At 40.8% G+C, this 22669-nt stretch overlaps 1 protein-coding gene across 1 annotated transcript in view; it reads right to left on the reverse strand.

Moving 5' to 3' along the window:
* ADAMTS12 (ADAM metallopeptidase with thrombospondin type 1 motif 12) overlaps positions 1-22669 on the reverse strand; it is a 171318-nt gene that overhangs the window by 22133 nt on the left and 126516 nt on the right. The window contains exons 15-17 of the mRNA XM_076362753.1: positions 16733-16977; positions 15147-15288; positions 5832-5958 (exon numbers count right to left, since the gene is read on the reverse strand). Of these exons, the coding sequence (XP_076218868.1) occupies positions 5832-5958; positions 15147-15288; positions 16733-16977 (514 nt within the window). The remainder of the gene's footprint in view (positions 1-5831; positions 5959-15146; positions 15289-16732; positions 16978-22669) is intronic.

Below are 22669 nucleotides of genomic sequence, written 5' to 3' on the forward strand. Positions count from 1 at the left end.
ACCAATACCATTCTATTATATTTTTTTCCTTTTAAGGTCAATGATCTTGGAGCAAAATAATCCCATTCTGATAAATACATCAAAGTTCAATGTCCAGTTTTTTAAGTTTTTGCCCCTTGCTTTGTCTCCCATCTTACTGCATTTCTGGCTTCTTCAGTTTGCTGACAATACCCCTCCCCTTTCCTCTGTAGTTTCCATGTTCCTTCTCTGTTTCCTGATTAATTTATTCTTCAGTTGCAAATGAGTTGTCACTGATGTGGAAGGCCCTGATATCTATTCCTAATCATTTAAAAAAAAAAAAAAAAAGAGCAATCAAGCTATGCACACAGCTCATTTGTGCAACTATCTGGTCTTCTCTGGGGCACCTACACCTACCTTCCTCTCTTTAGTTATGTATACATACCACATTTCCTTTTAAATTACCCTAGAAGCTCTTTGGAGCACAGACTGTTTTGATACATGCTCTAGAATGCAGCCCATTGCCACTACAGCCCTGTGCAAGGCCTCTGCACATTGTTGTACTAAAAGAATAAATTATTTTTCTCCTTCTCCTGCCTTTCTTTGGATTGTTTCTTGCTCTTCCAGGCTTCTGCAAACAACAATGGAAAACTAACAAGTGGTTAAAGAGAAAAAGCAAGTGCACCTCAGTGGAACACAGCAATAAAAAAAGAGAAAAATATATCGCAACCTGAATCAAGACATTTCAGGGTTGTTTTAATCTCTTGCATCATCTTTACAATTTTATCATCTCTAGTATCTTATAAATTGCTGACACTTCAGCACAAATGCAACTTGAAGTATGTGAATTGCCCTATTAATTTTAATGGAACCAGATCACATACTTCAAGCTACAGACATGCTAAGCTGACATCTCTTCCCTCACTGTTTTCAAATGGCTCTGAGTTTTTAAACCAGTAGTTTGCAGGTTTAAATACCTAACTCCTAGCAATAAATTATGAGAACTTACTACAGAACCTGTCTTGATCAGCAGTAATGGTGCGTGATTAGCTATTGCATGCAAAACATTTTTAAAAAGTCATGGAAAAAAGTAAGGTGCTCCAAGTTAGGAAATCCCAGAATTAAGATTTTATCCTATTGCACCTTCATGGTCAATCTTAAATTACATTTAGTCACGTAACTTTTTCTATAGCGTTCTTCCTCATTCAGTGCAGGTAACAGATAGTACAGGTGAGCCAAGTCGTTAATTGCCCGGCACCGTGTTTATCACACAATTCAGAAAACTTGCTCTGACTGAAAGTTTATTCGTATCAGTAGCCGAAGTTTTTGATGGTGCATTTTCCTATTTCCATTCTAAGGTACATGCATGTGCCTTAAACACTCATGCATGAGAAAATTAACATGGAAGCACATGCACTCTTGCCTCTTTATGGTCCCCACTGAGGACTTCCGAACTGCGGCGTCCCAGCCACAGGGGAAGAAAGGCCAAGCAAGGACAGCAGAGTATCTGCCATCCATTTGTCTGTTCTGGTACAGGATGCCCCAAAGCAGGTCCTGGACCACACAGAAGGGAGCAGCACCCTTTGCCAAACTCTATTTAACTTGGAGCTTCTGCTGTCTCCTCACACTGCAGAGCCATAACCAAAACTGGAGGTGACTGCTGAGCACACATCCAGAGTTGACACAGCAATCTGAGATCCAAACATGCAACTGAAATGACCAAGCTGTTGGACCTCCCAGCTGCAAGCTAAAGAGTGGAGGGCACTGCCAGACAGACTTAGCTTTGGGCAGGTTATAAACAAGGCTTTCTTTAGATCACACATACAGAGAGATGGTTGGCAAAGAAAAGGATATGGGGAAGAAAACTAGTAGGTAGCTGTGTTGATTGTGGTGAGAGACTGGGACAAGTTGGTGGAAACTGAAGCCTGATGGGAGTCACCGTCCAATACTTGTTCCTACCTCTGGTTTCTGATGGCATTTACAACTACAGCAACTGAGTGGTTCTTAAATATTAATGAATCACCTGGTCCCTGCAAAGTGACAAGACTGTCTTATCTCCACAGGCAGGCATGGCATGGAAAGACTGTGGTAACAAACAAACAAGCAAAATGTATGATTTGGGTAATTAATTTGTGTGAGCACTGATTTTCCTAAGGCTGTCAAAATAGAGAGCAGTCTGTATGGGGAAAGCATAACCTCAGTTAGTTCTCAGCTGCAGCTGTGAGTGCTCAGCTTTTCTGCAATCCAGCCTGGGACAGAGGTGGGGAGAAAATCTGGTTGTCTCAGGTGGCATTCAGCTGCCTTAAATGAGACCTATCACTTTTCCTCCCACACTGAGTTTCCAAGGTCTATAACAATTAAGGTGGGGCCCAACAGCCTTGTCCATTATACAATCCTCATCTATACCTAGATGATGTGTGCTGAATGAGGTGTGGATCCTGCTGAAAAAGTAGTAGCACGGGATTTTAGAACCAAAGTTTGCTATATTCATGCCTATAGGACTGAATGTTCCCTCCCACCATATTGTGTCACACCTAAAGAAAGACTGTCTTCTTTCACGATGTATTTGTATAGCATCAGGCACAGCAGATACCAACAGGGCACTGATTTTCACTCTGTGTATTATAATAGAAACAAGATTTCCTATTCTTATTATGCTGTTGGAGTCTACAAAGCAGTCTGGAAGCAGGACAATACAGTAACAGCAGATAAAAAGCAGAAGATCCCAAGTACTTGTAAAATAATCTATTTATGGTTATTCTGTTCAAGTGGGTAGTCAGGTTAAAAAGGCTCCAGGCAATTTTCTTTACAGGGGAGAGCAAAACTTTTATTCACAACACTATAAGTAGTTAAAATCTCACTCTTTTTCTTCAAGTAGTATCTATTGATTTTTATCATTAACACCTGTGGAGCTAAATACCTGCCTACCAAAGAAACATATAACTAGAAACCATATTCCATAGCATAATGTGGAAAAAAGCATGCATTTATGCTACAGTCTCATTGCACTCCTGCTAAGCAAGATCACTCAAGTTTTACATGAGCAGTTGTATGACTTTTTAACTCTCAGCTGTTCAGCCATCTTTATTTTGTTCTGAGTCAACATGCAGCATACATGTATTGCAACTTTTTAAGTATTTTATTTGTTTTGCTCCGGATTCTTTTAGTAGAAAGTGTGGGAAAAACAAATGTAGACCAAATCAGCTAACAAACAAGAATGTTAAGACTTGGACTTCTCAGAAGCCTGTCATTGAAATGGTTTATAATTAACTTCCTGAAATGGATTAATGAGATAAGATCTGGTTTGTGAGAGTCACAAACATTGTAGTAATGTTACTCTTTGACTGTAGCTACTGCTTGATATATTATCTAATTCTGATTTAGTGATCTAGTAGCTAGTTTCATGGTAGCATGTTTTCCATCAGTGGGATTTAGCAGATCATAGGAGGGAGGGCTATGCAAGAGAACATCCTTCTTGTTTTAGATAGGATGTCTCGATAAAGAAACTGTTTCACTGTTGGGAAGCGCGAGATCATCTAACAGTTTCAGTCCTGTGGCTGCAGCACTAACCAAAGGTCCCCTGCAGTGTTGTGTTTAACAGCACTGTCCTCAAATCTAGCGCAGAATTTAGCCATCTCTCTACAGAAGACTTGGTCTTCGGCAGCTTCACATGAACTCTCAGTTATCCTGTATCATGCCATATGGGACAGTCACTCCTTCCTACAAATTCAGATTTTCTTTAGAACCAACAAACCACCAAACTGCACTAAGTGGTGTCTTGCATTTCAGATGAAGATGTGTAACCATCTGTCTGGATTAGAGGCCATCTAATATATGCCATGGAAAGTAAATACCAACTAAATGCCATGCTGGGACTACAGCCTGGAACAGAGACCAGATCTACAAAATGAAGGGCTTGGGAAGGGTGGATGAGAATTCATTCTTTACTGCCATCTTTTCCAACAGAACAACTCAGGACCACCAACAGAAACTAGTGAGAGCCAGGTTCAGAATAATTAAAATGAAGTGATGCTTCACACAGTAGGCATAAAAGCTGTGGAACTTCTTGCAGAGGAAGTTGTATATGATAGAAGTTTTACAAGGTTGCAGAGGGAGGCTGGACAAGTACTCGGGTCCATTGGAGGTTACTGATGAAGCCATAAAAACCTCTGGAAATGCCTTGAAATAAAACTAGTTGGAAGCTGGAGATACAATTTATGCTTGTCTTGTCTTTACTCTTCCTTAGGCATGTAGACTCTGCTGGGAGTCAGAACAGGGACTCAGATAGACCTTTGGTCAAACTACTACAGTCACTCTTCTGTTATTAAGAGAAAAATAAATACACAACATGACTCTAGAACTAAATACGTATGGGTTTCCTGCACTGCATTTTGTCAGTATTTTGCTGTCCTCAGAAGGATAACTAGTGCTTTCCTCTGCAGTGCAGAATGAGCTTGAGAAGCATCACTCTGGCTGGCAGCATATGAGAGCTTTCCTGCCTAGCCTGCAGAAGAGCTCGGTTCACATGTCATATAATTCTACAATCTGCCCAACAAGGGACAAATTCTGCTCCTCACTTTCAAGAGCAGGTCTGAATAATGCAGTCACTTAGAACAAATGGGATAAATTGAGCTCGTTTGGAACTTTGGAATAAATAGCACAGTTTATACCACGTATATGGGTAGCCTCAGCTCTTAACTAGTCAGCTAATTAATAAGTTTGATCTACTGTCAATTGATTTCCTAGCAATCTACAAAGAATTATGAAACGCTGGTAGTTTATACTTTTAACAGTCATTTACAGAGGCTGTAAGCACAAAGATGTAATTCCCAGAGGAGGCATCATATACTGTTGTGAAGATACTTGGAAACAACTAATAAAACCAACAGCCATGGAGAATCTTTTACATTAAAGCTTCATGAAATTCACTGCTGGCAAATGTAACGCGATACGCTTTAAGGGAATCATTGTAATGACTTTGATTTGATTCTGATTTAACTAGAATTACTAGGGAAAGACTGGTATACCATTGTGAACAGCATGATAAACAATTTCCGAAGACAATGAAAGACAAAAGCAAAATGTTCCAGTACCTAAAGCATGAAACTAAAACCAATATTGATCCCTTCCAGCAAACCTGTTTGTATTTTACAAGCCCACAGTTCTGCTGTCACTTGGAATGTTTGCTGTGGTTAGTCTTCCTTACCCTACTCTCTAACATGGTAGAACAGAAACAACAGAGATGGAGAAGAATTAAAATGATGTTATGGGAATGGAAAAAATTATTCACATATGATCACAGAATGAAGAATGCTGCACTGCGCTGAAAGGAAAAAATAAGAAGAGACATGATAAAAGGATGCCAAATAATAAGTGTTATGAAGAAGGTATAATAATTATAGAAGTGGGCATTTCCACTCATCCTCCCTCACAAAAAGGACAAAGGAATATCAAAAAATAATGAAAAACAGCATCAGAAGGCTTAAAAAAACTTCTCTGCAAGTTAGTTTTCAGAACACACAGTAATACATTATCACTTGAGCTAAGACAGGAATAGGATTTTTAAAACACATAAGAATGTATATGGTTTTCAGGCATACCTGCGTCTCAACTGAACAAAAAGAGTATCTATACAGATGAGAGAGCAATCTCTACCATTCCCAGCACAGACCGCTCAGAAACTTGCATTGGAAACTTCTTAGGGCAGCTCACTCCTAATCCATTACCAGGTTTCTGCCACCTTGCTCCGAAATGCTTTGGAGCTCTCACCGTGGCAGGCCGTAGATGCCATGCTAATCTGGTATTAGAAACAACATTTTCCTTTGAATAAGGCTGCTATTTAGCATTACCAGAGCCCTCCCAGTATCTGTTACCTGGGTGGACAGTCCTTTTCATAACATTTCTTTTGTCGCCCGTTTGGCTGCGTTGCTGGGTCACAGAAGGAGTTTTTGATTGCTCCGCTTCCCTTCCGCATGCAGTGGGCAATCTGGCGCTGCACCCCTGCGAGACAAAGACACAAAAAAAGTTAACAGTAATCCATTTAGGCTGGGGATGAGCTGTAGAAATCCTCTAGCATGGGGAGTACACACTGGTCATACTCCACATCCCAGAATACAGTAACAGCTATGAAAGTCCGTTCTGCTGAACGTCTGGGCTAAGTCAGGTATGAGCATCCTTTAATCAAGCTGAAAAGGTATTAAGCAGAGCTCTTTTGGATCAGATAGCTCAAGCAACACATTAGAAAGCACTTTCCTTAATCTCAATTTAGTTGTCAGCCTCAGAAAGGGCTCCTGCAGGCCCTGAAGCAGGTTTAAAGGGCTATGAATGGTTCTTGGATTACTCACAGATAAGAGGCAACTCAGCAGCATCAGGCTATTCACAGCAAGGGTGTTTTTGCTGACCTTTTCTTTGTACTTCTGAGAAGGCTGTTTAAGCAGAATACAAACTGGAGTATATCAGCAAAACTATAACCCTGTGACTCTTAATGCTGAATTTAACTTTTGAGAAGTTTTAATACAAATCTTGACCAAAAATGATGATGCCATAATACGAGGGAGAAAATCTTCTGTTTTCTAAATAACTAGTACACAGCACTCATCACAAGAGGCAAAGCACAGTAATGACAAGACACACAGACATCCCATACATACAATTTGGGTTATTTCCTAACAGTTCCACTTACAAAAACTGCCATGCATTTAACAGAAAGAAACATGAACCAAAACACTGCATTACCCTAGTGCAAATCTAAACAAAGCCAGTTTCCAGGGGCCTGCCTTCCACACAGTTTTGCAATAATTTGAGGTAGGTCCTGTGCTGCAAACCCAGTGTAAAAAAAGGTATTGCAATATTACAGTTTGAAAGGTTGTAGCTAGACTGGTATAGAGGCATTAAAATAGTGGCATTAGGCCCAAACAAATCCCAAGGACTAAGACGACTGAAGAAACTTGTTTATTAACTCTCGTTAAATTAACTGTGCTATTAATTCACAGCAATTAATATGCAGACAGTAGGTCACTGTATCTCTGTGACTTTTATCCTTCTCCTGGGAAGCAAAGGGCCTAACAGCACTGTTACTATGGTGTCAGGGATAAGTGTTAGGCTATTTTGCAGACTGTTTAGGAATCAAGCTTTTCCTTGCCTCACACTTCCTAATAACTAGTGTGGGAAAATATCTGGAAGATAAGAACAGTAATCCATAGATAATAATACTTGGGAAATACGAAGATATTACTCTATACAACATGTACTTATGTTCCTCTATACAGCAATGTCCCCATATACAGCAATTAAGACATATTTCCAAAAATTTCATGCTAACCTTATGGTTATCTTGCTTTAAGTAATTTCACAGCATTCAAATTTTTTTTCCTCTCCAAAATTTAACAGTCTGCTTATAAAAATAAGTACAGAAAAGACAGAATACCAACTCTGATACTAGGAAATCCAAAGCTAGCAACAGAGGTAACTTTTGGTGGGAAAACTGGGCATGGACCACATGTGTGAAGGGGAGGTTGTAGTCAGATATTACTGAAAAAGGCCTCCACAACACAAGGAAATTAAAAAGTTTCTATGCATATTTGGGTCATTCCATAGAAGCAGATGGAAACCTGTATTTTATTTTTATAGCACCTTAAGACATCAGGTCTGTGACACTGTGAGGAAATGCTATAGCTTTTAGAGTACTTTCAGACTTGCGACTGAGACATGTAAGACAATTACTGACAACAGCACAGGATTTGATGACTGAGTCTTCTCCAGTCGTACATGAAGGTTGATTTGCTAGAATCAGCTAGGATTAGTTTCACCTAGACGGGAGGATTAAGGGACTGCAGCCCTGTGCTCCCAATAATGCTCTTCACTGAGGCATTCAAGCTCCAGGGTACCTGGTGTGGAAGTAGCTGCATGACTGCAGCGTGGCTGGATGTGGCTCTCTCCTGTCCCTAGGGGACTTCAAGCAGCAGAAAGCTTTTTGGTTCAGTGCAGGACTCCCAGTGAGCAGTCCTTTGTTTTATGCTATGAAAAATGTAACTGGAATAGTTAGCAACCTTCCTGCTAGTTGTAAACAAAGCAGTTAACAGAAATATGTTTCTGTCCCTTTTAAAATCATGGTATGTTGCCATTACAAATGCAAGTGAGAGAAGAACTCTTTTGCTTTGATAAATTTTTAGTGTCATTTCAGCTGCTGTAATTCACTTTAAAAGCACTATAAACCTTTGCAAAAGTTTTGTTTCGAGGCTGTACATTCTCATAAAACATTTGCTGATCACTGGCATCAATAAACTAATTTATTCACACAAACCATTTTTATCATGGAAGTTATCTGAACTCTCACTGTAGTTTCAAAATCTGGAAAGTTCTGGGATGGATGTATAGATTTAAAGAAGCCATAAATGCACAGTTTTTTATCATGACTGTGTATAGTTCAGTTCCAAAGTTGGAAGGAATCCTATATGCATATATTGACATACATATATATGTGTAGGTATAGATATAATGACATAATGAAACAGTTGTTTTTTTCAGCTTGAGCAAGTCGAACTAGAAAACATTGCAAAAGTAGAAAACTAGTCACCTGACGGTGACCCTGCCGTACCAAACATTTACACAGTTACATAACTTAAATGTGTAATATCCTATTTAAGTCACAGATTAAAAATTCTAAATATACTTAAAAACTCAGTAAAATTGGAAACCTAAACGCTATTTCTATAAGGCTCTGAGAGGGTAGCTGTTTTCCTTCCTTCACCTCTTCTCTCTGACCTCAGTGCTAACTAGTCCATGCTGACAAATGTTTTGCATGCACAAAGGTGCTGGCTGTATTCATCAGGACATTGTCTCTGTGTTCGTAGTCCCACTGCAAAGATCTTGCTTTTTCTGCTGGAGTGGGAATATCCCATTCCTTTCTGCTCGCCTCAGCACTCATTGCACCGTAGCCCTTCCCACACCCATGTTTCTTTACACAGAAGTGTACCATCTCAACTCTGTGAAAAAAACCCTACAAATATTTCTGGAAAAAAAACAGAGAAACCAAGAATGACAACAGTCAGATCAAACAATGGTCTTGATTTCACTAAATCTGCTCTGAGATTGCTTCTACCTCTCTGTGCCACTTCATCCCTAATGCAGGACTTTTTAGATGGGAGGTTGACACACTCAGCTCCTGATTTCTCGCTTAGTTTGCAAAAAAAGGTGCCCCTTTAAAGTCATTTAGTTGTGGAACATTTTTGAAACAGAGATTAGAAATCTGTTGGCTGCATAGCCCTTAGTTTGGGCAAAATTAAGGCTGAGAACAACAGAAATGAAGGAACCAGAAGCAAACATACAAAATGTGTATGCAAAAGAGCATATTTGATTGTAAAACTAATTTGAACATGTAATTGTCACAGCTGTGCATCAAATCAGATGCTCTGCAAGGAGTTCACTTTGGTATTTGAATGAACAAACTATATTCAGTGCATGCACAAGTTATGTACACAATACAAGAGCCAACCTTTACATTCTCGGTGTTATAAAACTTAGACCCATAATAGCGAAAGAAAATACAGTGACTTTTGCTTTCTAAAATCAATGCTACAAGTTTAGTACTACTTTTCAGTTGAGGAACACCTGGAGGTAATTTTGCAAAGTAGCCCTCATAACAGTTGTGAAGAATTTAGAGGGCACATAACAATTAACCCCCAAACGAATCTTACAGTTAAGTCCTTTTGCAAAGCTTTGAGAATTTGCCAATTACTGATGTTATCTATGGAGAAGCAAATTGTTGAGGTTGCCTAATATTCTCCTTTAGTTGCAGCTGCGCTGCGCTTTGCTTCTTGAACATTCAATGCCACTCAAAGCTAGTTCTAAGAAACATGATTATTAAAGCCTTTAGACAAGGATGAAGGATTTATACTTGTAATTTCTAATTGACCATTATTTAAAGAAAGAATAATGGGTAGTAATATTCCTATAAAAAAGCTTAAGGGCTTTACATGTTGTCTTGACAGCAGGCTCTGGAGGGACAGGCCCTTGGCCAGAGGCTGTAGCATTCTGCAGGACACTGTCCAGTGTGCACACGCTGACTGCAACGCAATTCCTTTCTGCATAAAGCAAATGGCAGGCAGAGAGGCAAACTGCCCTGCAGTGAGGACAGAGCAAGGCTTATCATTTTTACTATAAATTATCCCCTTCAGCATTTGTTTGCCATGAAATAGATTGCAATGTAATTACTGAACTATTTTCTACATTGCAAATGGGTATCAGGTATTGCAATGTGTTCTCCTTTTCCCTGCATGCAGTATTAGGTGTGTTTGCTACAGAAAACATTGATTTTTCAGACAATACTTTTTCCCTGTTAAATGGTGTTATTGTAGACTGGCCAGACCCACTCTTTGAGACTACAAAAGGCAGGGGCACATGAAGGAAATGAAGGAAAACATGAGCACATTTGTGTCTTCTCTTTCTCAGTTGCAATGGAGTTGGGGAAGGATATGGGTCAGGGCATGGCGTGGTGCTACCTTGAGGCCAAGACTCTTTTGGAAAATATCTTTAGGGAGCTGCCCTGGTTTAATTCTGAGAAGCGACAGCTTCACTGTCAAAGACATTATTCATCATTGGGACTTTTTGCAGGTACATTTCCCTTGGATAAGGAACCGTATCATAGGGCTAAACCTGTATTTTTTCTCTTAGGACAGATAAGGCTTTCCTGCATCAGCCCATTCCCATGCCTGTAGTCCTATTTATCACTCCCTAACTCAGCTTCACTCTCTTGGCTCTAGAAAGTATTTGTTTGCATTGTCCTGATTTCAGTGGCTACAAAAGGCCAAAGTGCCCTTGGATTTACTGCTACTGTATTGACCAGTTGTGATGAGAGGCCTTATGCCAAATCTTTAGGCAGGTCCAGGTTTGCCAAGAGAACAAAATTCTAGGTAAGGATAAATTTCTCCTACTGGCTGTAGCTATCAAAGTTAGTTCAATAGTTCACTTTTCTTGGCCCTTCCTTTTATCCTGAAAAACTATTGGTTTATTATTTACCAAATACATCTGTGGATGTGGTCTACCTGGACTTCAGCAAGGCCTTTGACACTGTCTCCCACAGCATTCTCCTCGAGAAGCTGGCGGCTCACGGCTTAGACAGGTGGACTCTGCGCTGGGTCAAAAACTGGCTGGATGGCCGGGCCCAGAGAGTTGTGGTGAATGGAGTTCAATCCAGTTGGCGGCCGGTCACGAGCGGTGCTCCCCAGGGCTCAGTTTTGGGGCCGGTCTTGTTCAATATTTTTATTGATGATCTGGATGAGGGGATTGAGTGCACCCTCAGTAAGTTTGCAGACGACACCAAGTTGGGCGGGAGTGTTGATCTGCTCGAGGGTAGGAAGGCTCTGCAGAGGGACCTGGACAGGCTGGATGGATGGGCCGAGGCCAACTGTATGAGGTTCAACAAGGCCAAGTGCCGGGTCCTGCACTTCGGCCACAACAACCCCATGCAGCGCTACAGGCTTGGGGAAGAGTGGCTGGAAAGCTGCCTGGCGGAAAAGGACCTGGGGGTGTTGGTCGACAGCCGGCTGAACATGAGCCGGCAGTGTGCCCAGGTGGCCAAGAAGGCCAATGGCATCCTGGCCTGTATCAGAAATAGTGTGGCCAGCAGGAGTAGGGAAGTGATCGTGCCCCTGTACTCGGCCCTGGTGAGGCCGCACCTCGAATACTGTGTTCAGTTTTGGGCCCCTCACTACAAGAAGGACATTGAGGTGCTGGAGCGTGTCCAGAGAAGGGCAACGAGGCTGGTGAAGGGTCTGGAGAACAAGTCTTCTGAGGAGCGGCTGAGGGAACTGGGGTCGTTTAGCCTGGAGAAAAGGAGGCTGAGGGGAGACCTCATTGCTCTCTACAACTCCCTGAAAGGAGGTTGTAGCGAGGTGGGTGTTGGTCTTTTCTCCGAAGTAACAAGCGATAGGACGAGAGGAAATGGCCTCAAGTTGCGGCAGGGGAGGTTTAGATTGGATGTGAGGAAAAATGTCTTTACTGAAAGAGTGGTTAAACATTGGAACAGGCTGCCCAGGGAAGTGGTGGAGTCCCCATCCCTGGAGGTTTTTAAAAGACGTGTAGATGAGGCACTTAGGGACATGGTTTAGTGAACATGGTGGTGTTGGGTTGACGGTTGGACTCGATGATCTTAGAGGTCTTTTCCAACCTCAATGATTCTATGATTCTATAAATGATAACTGCAAAATTCCTTGAAGGTTATTTTATTACTACCTTTAGTCTAAACGAATGCAACTTTTCTTATCTCCTTGACCCCCACTGTAGGCTTGTCTTCCGTAATACTTGTCACGCAGCACACCGATAGCAGAAGATGATCTTGCCTACTTCATCTTTATCTTACAAACCCTTCAAAACTCTTCAAATGCCTCACATTTGGCACAACAAGTCTGTTACTGCCAATGGCAATAAATTCTGAATCTAAACAGAGTGTATGTTCAGATAAAATCAATCTCATCATTCAAAGCCTGAAGGAAGTTCTGTGGAAGTCAGAGAAGGATGTTGCTTAATCCAGCAACATTGGGAACATTCAGTTCTGCCTTTGTTCTGCCTCCTGGTCCTGAACTGAACTCGGGGGCATCAAACCACAATAATGCGTAACCGTGTGAGACTTTCTGGTTCTAGGTCAACAATCACTACCATGCCCATATTCCCTGCTAAATGTAGCAAGACTTTAGAGTTTCCAAATTTCCATAATGATGGAGAGCTAACATTTTCCAAATACACCTTCCCTGCTGCTACGCCTTTTTTTTTATGCAGCAAAGCTCCAGGTATTTTTGCTGATGTGTTTGTGCTCCGATCACCCAGGCATAAACCTGCTATATTACTGCACCAGTGTGGTGCTTAGGAGGGCCAGCTAGCTCAGATTCAGTGCCGAGCTAATATGACAACAGCACAGCTGGTCCACATTCAGACAGCGCAGAGCACAACCAGATAAAGCATAGGGTACCTGCAGAAAACTGCAGACAGACTGTAATATCAGAGCTCCCCTGGTTCAAGTGATGCATTGAAGCTCTGTGCCAGGCTTTCCCTTTTTTCTCGGCAGGGAGTAAGCGACAATACCCTTACTGCGTCATATATTACCAGATTACATCCTCCTTTAGACCTGTTCAGTTACTTTTATAAATGTATGCATTTATATAAATGTATGTACGAGGAAAGAGAGCCAAGAGTCTATTAATGTCTTTTCTCCTGTCCATGAAGGAATGCAGAGAACTGGGAAGGTTTCTGTGCCCTTTTCGAACTGTAATGCACCTCTTGGTTCCCCTGCAAACTCATGTCAATAAGTCCACAACCTTGCCTGAAACATATCATTTCCACCTATGTAAAGAAAAAGCCAATGAGCTCAAGAAATATTTATTAAGAGCCCAAAGACAGTAAACAGGGGAAGCCACCTATTAAATAAAACCTGAAAAAAACCCTATATCCTGCAGTCCTCTGTTTAAGTAATCCATGTGGCAGGTAGAAATCAAAGCCAAGTCACACAGTTCTTTAGCCAGGAACAAAACAACATAATAAACAGTCTAATAACACTTTCCCCCCCCTCTTTTTGTTGTCATGCCAATTGTTACATTAAACACTATTCACAACTAGGTATCAGAACTAAAACATACAGCATGCAATTAAGGAAAACAATTGTTTTGGGTACCTATTTAAAGAAAATGGTTTTTTTGTTTGTTTTTTTTCTGCTAACCAGAAAGCACATGCTGTTTTGTGCCGACTCATCTCAAAAACCCCCAAAAAAACAAACCACACAAATTTTTGCACAAACTTACATATATGGATGTATAAACATCTGTATAATAAGTCCATTATATATATAAAAATATATTTTATAATATAGGAATGTTATTGGGATGGGGTGATTTACACTATTCTTCTAAAATTCTTCTTTTAATCCTCTAAAATTAAGGCCATACAATGTCCTTTGTTCAAACCACTGAAAATGCATTGTTTTAGTGTCTTCCCTGACAGGAAAGATTAAAAAATTGTTACTCCTGTAATCATCACTGCTTCTGGACTCCCAACTGGATTTGTTACAACATTTGTTTATCTTTTTCTTTCCTTCTGGAAAGTAGTTAAAGAAAGCAATAAATATCAAAAACACTGACAATACCCTAACATTAGAAAGAGAAAAGGCTTATTTCATGTTGTTTGTCCAGTGACTGTAACATTGATCTGCTGTTCTGTACAGTTTTCACACAGACGGTCAAAGAACAAGGTTCCCATCCTATCTCCAGGACTCTTCTTCTGTCCAGTGAAACTCAGGCACTAATTCAGACAGAAGGCTGCAATCTCTTCCTCCCCAGGTGCAGACTTCCTTTCACACACAACATTTTTCTCGTCTATGAGAAAGAAAGTAGGCTCTAACGGAGCCTACTACGAGTTAAAAATTATTCCCGCAAAGGATGGATAAAAACCTTTACTTTCATAAAGAAACCTTCAGTCTTTTTATCATTATCATTGGTTTATTGCAAGCATTATCTTCATCTCATCGATCTGTTAACTACCTTAAAGAGTTTTCCTGCTAGCGTTTTCTGTGTGTTACCAAAGGCAAACTTTTAGACTTGTTGTTAGATCCTACTTCATGGTGTCATTCTGCTTGTCTGGTTTAATATGCTGCACAGAACTACAATACAACTGCAGCTGTTCCCAAGCCATTGTACTGAGAGTGGCAAAGACATGTAAGTTCTCAAGACTGATTTAAATAAAGTAATTATTGAGAAATGCACAAAAAGCATTGTTGTTTATCAAGGCAGGACAGAAATTAAGAATATTTTTTGTAGTTAACATAACTACAAACTACAATAACTGGAAAGACTCAGTAGGGAAACAAGAGTAGGTCATAAGTTAGTATTGCTGGGAAGTAGGGTTATTGTGAACAATATTGACAGCAAATTATGAGAAAAAGGAAACTGTAGTTTTTCATTTTGGTTCACAGAGGTTAAGAATTTTAGGGCAGGTGTTATAGAAACCTATTTGCCTTAAATGATTTTATAACATTTTATTTTAAAGCCAAAATACATTATTGTAACCATGGGATCTGACTTCCCACCAAACGCAGATTAAAGAACCTTACCTCTTTGAGGACACTGTCTGGATAACTTAAGGTAAAGATGAGATTTGCCAGTAATGAAGACAAAGAGTAACAGAAAAAGGAAGTGAGGAATTACCTCTTCCACAGGTAACACTGCAGGCTGTCCAGTCTCCATACTGCCAAAAATACTCTGGCTCTCCAATCTCATTCTCATTACTTTCTTCTTTACGTACAGTATATTCATACTTGATTCCAGGGTTAGTTTCTTGAAAAAGTAGCTGGAAAAATAGTGTGTTTAATTTAATTACTTATGATTTTAATCATCTACTGGCCCAAAGCTTTCAAAAGAAAACAGAAGAATCAGCAAGGTTTAAAGCAGCCCATTTTGGAGCCTACTATGAGTTCAGAAAAGCAGACTGGCAAAACTTCCATTTGTGCACCGACAGTGGCATACGTGTATCTAAGACACAGTTGTTTGCCATGCACTTTTGCAAGCACAGGTGGGAGTAAATGGGTCAGCATAATTGGTATCCTATTAACTGTAAGAAAAGACAATGCAAAGTCCATCCAAGACACTGCCAAATATGTTGCTGATTAAGAGCTATTGCCTATCACCATTATAAATTATAATTTCCCTACCTTTCTGAAATAGCTGTTACAAAACAACCAATAGGTCAGAAAATTACAGGCTTTATTCAGACACTGCTTTAATATTATTTTTCAGTGTTTCTGGATTAAGAAGGAAAATTCCAATTGAGAAGAGCCACTCAAGAAATTTACTGTTTGGCTGATGAGAGGGAGGAAAGGAAAACATCATCAAGGGATAAAAGACTTCAGCAATGAACTTCTACTCTTCCTCCTAACTGTTTCCTTCACCTTGTTACTGACAGTGAAGACTGAGTACCCGTTAGATGTGCCTTCTCACCAGACATTCAAAGTGTGAAAGTGGCTCCCATCAAACCCCTAATTACTTGTTTTAATTGCATGGTGGATACACAGGCAAACAAGCCAGAAAGACACATTCAGAGAACAAGGGGCAATTTAAAACTATTTTTGCAGAATTAACAGAAGCTGTTCACATTTAAGTTAGAATCTATAAAGCAACATAAAAGAAAGAAAAAGGATCAACCTCAGTGGATGCTAAATGGATCCATTTCGCTTACCATAAGCTATTAATCCACCTATCTAATGCTGTATTTTCTTGCTCAGCGTAAGCTGTCACTGCTGTCAGCCTTCCCTAGCTCTCACTGTTCACAGCCTAACATCAGTTCCCTTTTTGTGATGTTTTAGTTGTTGCTAGGTAATGCTTACACTAGCCAAGGACTTTTTAGTTTTCCATGCTCTACCGACTGAGAAGGCTGGAGGTGCACAAGAAGCTGGGAGGGGGCACAGCCAGGACAGCTGACCCAAACTGGCCAAAGGGACATTCCATACCATGGGACGTCATGCTCAGTACATAAACTGAGGAAAGCTGGGGGGGGGGGCCGCTGCTGGGGGACTGGCTGGGCATCGGTCGGCGGGTGGTGAGCAATTGTACTGTGCATCACTTGCTTTGTGTATTATCATCATTATTACATTATTATTATTATTTTATTTCAATTATTAAGCTGTTTTTATCTCAACCCACGAGTTTTTCTCACCTGTGCCCTTCAATTCTCACAGCCCCAGCACATTCTGCTGCCATCCAAACCCAGCAGGTTCTGCTAGTGACCTCCTATTTACCTGAATCCATATTGACTCATTGGTGGGTCCTGGAGCAGTCAGATTTTCTAGATCCCCTGTTCTGTCATACTGAAATACCGTGCCTGCCACTTTGTATTCACCATTCCACTGGATGATAAAGCCTCCATTCAGGTAATATTTTTCTGGGTCTTTGCTTCGCACAGCAAGGAAATTTCCTGCTTCTGCAACTTCCATGACTTTGATTCCCCTCGCACCTTTCGGAATTAGCCCAATATCAACGTATCCTAAGAGACAAGAAAGGTTCATGGAGGTGAACAACATAGAATCATAGAATCATTGAGGTCGGAAAAGACCTCTAAGATCATCGAGTCCAACCGTCAACCCAACACCACCACCCACTAAACCATGTCCCTAAGCGCCTCATCTACACGTCTTTTAAATACCTCCAGGGATGGGGACTCAACCACTTCCCTGGGCAGCCTCTTCCAATGTTTCACCACTCTTTCAGTAAAGACATTTTTCCTCACGTCCAATCTAAACCTCCCCTGGCACAACTTGAGGCCATTTCCTCTCGTCCTATCGCTTGTTCCTTGGGAGAAGAGACCGACACCCACCTCACTACAACCTCCTTTCAGGGAGTTGTAGAGAGCGATGAGGTCTCCCCTCAGCCTCCTTTTCTCCAGGCTAAACAACCCCAGTTCCCTCAGCCGCTCCTCAGAAGACTTGTTCTCCAGACCCCTCACCAGCCTCGTTGCCCTTCTCTGGACACGCTCCAGCACCTCAACGTCCTTCTTGTAGTGAGGGGCCCAAAACTGAACACAGTAGTCGAGGTGCGGCCTCACCAGTGCCGAGTACAGGGGCACGATCACTTCCCTGCTCCTGCTGGCCACTATTTCTGATACAGGCCAGGATGCCATTGGCCTTCTTGGCCACCTGGGCACACTGCCGGCTCATGTTCAGCCAGCTGTCAACCAGCACCCCCAGGTCCTTTTCCGCCAGGCAGCTTTCCAGCCACTCTTCCCCAAGCCTGTAGCGCTGCATGGGGTTGTTGTGGCCGAGGTGCAGGACCTGGCACTTGGCCTTGTTGAACATCATTGCATTTTACTTATGTATAAGATTACTAAAATATCAGCTTTGCTTGAAAATATATACAAATGTGCTATCAGAGATCTTGTATTTCAGTTAGTTAATAGTGTTTATTAAAAAAACAGGTTTTGCAGTATCAGTTGGGGAATACGAATGCACATTGTGTTTAGGCAATGACAGTGGCATTTAGAAGAGATATGATGGTGAATGATTTTCTGAGCTGTACCAGGGGAAATCTGCTCCACAGATGAGCATCAACATCTCCGTAACCATACCCAAGGGCTCTGGCATACTGCAATGTGAGTAAGCTGGAGAAATGCCAGGGAGTCCCAGGAAGTTAACGGTCTGTTGTGGGAAGGGTCTTTTCAATTTGCAAGGAACGTTTTAATCTGCCACCAACTTACAGGTACGTACATAATTCCATGTACCTTCTTTTAAGTCATTTAACTTCTCCATGACTGTTTCCCATAGATAGCCTTTCTACAAAAAACCTGAACGCTGTTCAAATGCCTCAAATTACTATGATCAGTTGAACACATTTTTATAAACTACTGATTTTCAAAAGGAAGTTCAACAGCTATTCATGTATAAAGTTATCTGTAAAAAGAGATTTTTGGTATGTGTGTTAAGAATGAACCCAGAGCATCTATTACAGAATTTTGTTTGCACCACAGGAAATATATGACATCAGGCTCTGTGTTTCTCACCTTGCAGGGAACTGCTATTGCTATTACTACTGAACTGTAAAAATAGGAAGTTCACATAGAAATTTGAACACAAACTCAGGTAGCTTTCTTGCTATTGCTCCTGGCTAGGCTTTAGAAATTGAACGGATGACAGCTCTACAAGCAGGTGCCCTGGGAGTGTGAGCTGCAGTTTGTGCTAGTTTACTTCAAGATTGGAACATATGTGGTTCCCCAGTTCCCATCACACACTGCTGAGGTCATGAATTAAATTCTGAGACTCACATCCCATTCACCTTTCTTGTGAAATAAACTTACCACCTTTGATTACTCACTCACATGAATGAGATAAACCACACTGGGCATACTAAGCGATCTTCGGTATCAACGCTCTCCACCTACCAGAAGTACTTACATGCTGTACAACAACCTGCTGTTGTAAATAAGTGCCCCAAAGTCTTTAACATCTGAATTTTCTTTGCAGCTCTTCTGTGGGGTGGTAAGTATTGGTTCTAATGTCGTATATTGCTTATGGTACTGTCTACTGATCTGTCTACTTCAGGCCCTTCCTAATTACATTAATAATATATAACTATGTATTTTTTTTTCCAGTGATTAATGTTCAAGAGAGAGAGTTTTCTGGATGTCACCTTTTGCAAGTTTCCTAGACTGATTGCGGAAATCCAAACTTTTCAGTCTTTCGTAAGTGAAGGGAATAAAATCTGGAGGATTACTGAATAACTTCTATTATAGGAAACCAGCGGTCTAGGTCTATTATAAGTAACCAAGGTCTAATGATTCTTCCAAATGTTCTATTCATTCAGTGCAGAGGAGACATGTTATGAACACAGTGTGTGATCATGTAACTAAAGACTTGATTAGAAGGCATACTCACAAATGGGCCAAATTAACACAGCATGGAAAATCTTAATTGTGTCACATCCTGACAGCTTGGCTTTGCAACGTTGGTGTCCTTTTCCAGTAGGGTTTTTTTTTGGGATGTAATTAGCATAACATTTGTTCAAAACACAAAGTATAAAAACAATAAAACATAATTTTCTTTCTGTTGTAACATACAAATCTGTATCCTCTCAAGTTTTTGCATAATTATTTTTGTCTGAATCACCTGCTGTTGCTCATAAACCTGATTTTAAATGTATTGCAACCATCTGGTGATAGATGTTACCACTTGTAACACACTCCCTTCTCCCCAGCCCTCCCTTTTTTGACTAGCTAAATTACCTCCTGATTTCCCAGAACCTCACACTAATTCCTAATGAATGTTATCTGCTTTTGAAAGCAAAGCTAATCAGTAGCAACCTTTTGAGTTTGTCACTCAACATAATAAATCTTTGTTTAAAATGATGTGGATGGTGTTTATATAATTGTTCCTGGTTATATGGTTTCATCTGATAAGAATCTAGAGATCTGAGATTGAATAACAGTCAAAATATCATCTAACTTACATGCTGTGCTCATTAAATCCTGGAGCATCCATATTGTGGGTGCTACCATACACCCGTGAAATGGCAACTCTCAGATGCTATTAATCTTTCCCTTTTAATTAAAATTAAATCTATGTGCTCCTAATACAGACGAGAGTACAACATGAATAAATTCATGCAACCCTTGTTGTAGACACAGCTCTACCAGGACTGAAGAGCTTGTTTCTCTTTCTCATTGCTGTGAGAGAGGAGTAATTTCACTCCAGTGGTTAGTACAGTATTGCAGATCAGATGATAATCAGATCTGGCTATTTCTCCTGTTCACAGCAGCTCCCACCCTGCTCTCCAGTTTGGTGTATCTGTGAGCTTCTCTTTCTTAAAAATACATGTTCCTGAGGCACAATTTTCCTCTAAGCCAGGCTCTAGGCACTACCACAAGAATAGTATGTGGAAAACCGCATAGGCTCCCGGTGGCATAACGGGTTTGCAAATCAAGGTATGGTTGCATACAGCCTTCCCATGGAATAGAGGGAGCACTGCAGTGTGTGATGGTAATGGGAAAAAAATTATAATCCAGAGATAGTCTCCTAAGTGAGGATCCAGGAGACCTTCCAGTCTCTCAGATCAACATTTGCGTCATGGCTATGTCCAGACTCCATCTCAGGGCTAGGTTCAGGCACGTACCAGATCTCTGTCTGCACTTTGGTTGCATGAAAAGGAAACAGGGATAGCAGAGAAACGATGGTGCATGTTGATTCAGTCCCAGCCAAGTTGCGTCAGGAGATAACAGGAGATAAACCTGGAGATAAACCTCCAGATTAGGGCGAGTACAGTCACAGTTTCCTTATTTGCCCATCACTTCGCTAAAAGTCAGCCCTTCACAGGAGTGACATGCACCTAATCTTGCCTTCTGACTGGCAGACTAAGTCACCTCCACCCCTATTGTACAATCCCTCGTTTCCTAATTTTCAGAAATTTAAATGCATTGTCCCCTTGCTACTGAAAGCTGGAAAATTCATTTCCCCCTACACACACAAAGGGGTGAAGACAGGACTATCACCCATCCTTCTGACCACCACTTGTTTCCTAGCCACTCCTCCTTCCCCGGCACATCCCTTTGTCTGATCCTCACAACCTCATTCCCCCTTTTTGTTATCCATTTACTCCACGCTCCCTGCACTTGCCACAGTCCTAAATCCCTGTCCCTTGTGCCTCAGTCTTTCTCCTACCCCAATGCTTCTCCTCATCCAGCAGTGCAATTTATTCTCCTTCCAAAAGAGTTTGCACACCTTGCAAATGTTCTGCTGTACACAGTAATACTCCTTTGCAGTCATCACAACTTCAATAAGAACAGAGATTTCCACTTTTAAATACCTCAAAATAAAACCGGACTTCTTCTACCTTAACAACAGGAGAGCTTGTGACTTCTTTGCCCAAGCCTAGACCTTGCTTTTCAATGCTCTGCTCATGTTGCAACCTTTCTGCCATCAGAGTTCAGCTGAAGCCACTTCAATGATTTTCAAATGAACCTCCTGAAAACAAGGTGCAGACCAGGTACTTGCTAATATTAGTGTCAACAGCTGAGACCATTCGTGCACATCAGACCTCTGATTTGTTTTCCATCATGAAACTCTAATGGAATCCATTACACAGATGATGCTGCCATTCCTGTGGCTGTGTTGGGTGTCCCTGGACCACTATTCCCATTTTGCATAGACAGGAAAGACAAAGAATTTTAAAGAAAAACCAAGTAATAATAGAGATTTTAAAACTTTTCTTTTCGAACATGAGGCAGTAAGACTTCAGGTAAAACTGATCACCCTACCCTGCAGTGAAAGGCTGAATTATTAAAACTCTTTCCTAGCATTTCATTAGTCTGACCTGGCAACTTAGTCAACTTGCAGACAGAATACACACTGCTGCAGCACCAGACCCAGGAAAGGCCCTTCTGGACTTAGGTTCTGAATAAAGCTTTAAATCAAAATAAGCTTTGATTTTGTATTTTTCTGTGCCATTAAACAGAAAAAACTCTTCAAATCTTCCTTGCCAGTGACTGGCAGCATGCTTTGGTCCAGTTTAGTTACCTATACTGAATTTATGAGCCTGAAGTCTTTATGTTTACATAAACTGTTCAATAGCCACTCTGTCATATATCTGTACTGCCAGACAGAGCACCACAGTACCTGTCAGAGACAAAAAGAAGCCAGATATTGCAAACAAAACAATTTTCCTGTTCTCAGTTTAACACCTGTGAACATCAGCAAGATCCACATGTTGTCTTAAAAGCTGAAGAGCCCACCAACCTCTGCCTTTCCTGACACTTTTCCTTATTTTGTCTGCAACAGAGTCAACATCTGTAGAAGGGAAAGAATCTGCAGAATCAATCAATTTTTTACTGAATCTAAAGAAAGCAGTGAAATAATTTTACTTAACACTCAGTATCCCTAAGCTGTATCCATCAGTGAGGCTTATTGAATCTTGGGGCAAGGAAAAACTAAGTGAAGATAAAACACAAAATGAATTTAAATAAAATAAGATGCACTTATCCTCCCATGTGTTACAGTATTGGAACTTTTTAGTAAAACTGTTATTTGAAAATAAACTTCACATCATCTGCAGCCTTGGAAAACCCACACACAAAGGCAGAGTGAATTTTAGAGTAGTAAAGCAAACGATCAGAGGCTGGAGGATTACTGTAGTATTGGAGGAGAGGGAGCTCTAGATTTTCCTTTGGAAGTCTCACACACATATACAACCTGCAC

The sequence above is a fragment of the Aptenodytes patagonicus genome, chromosome Z (genome assembly GCF_965638725.1).
Source record: "Aptenodytes patagonicus chromosome Z, bAptPat1.pri.cur, whole genome shotgun sequence".
NCBI lineage: Eukaryota > Metazoa > Chordata > Aves > Sphenisciformes > Spheniscidae > Aptenodytes > Aptenodytes patagonicus.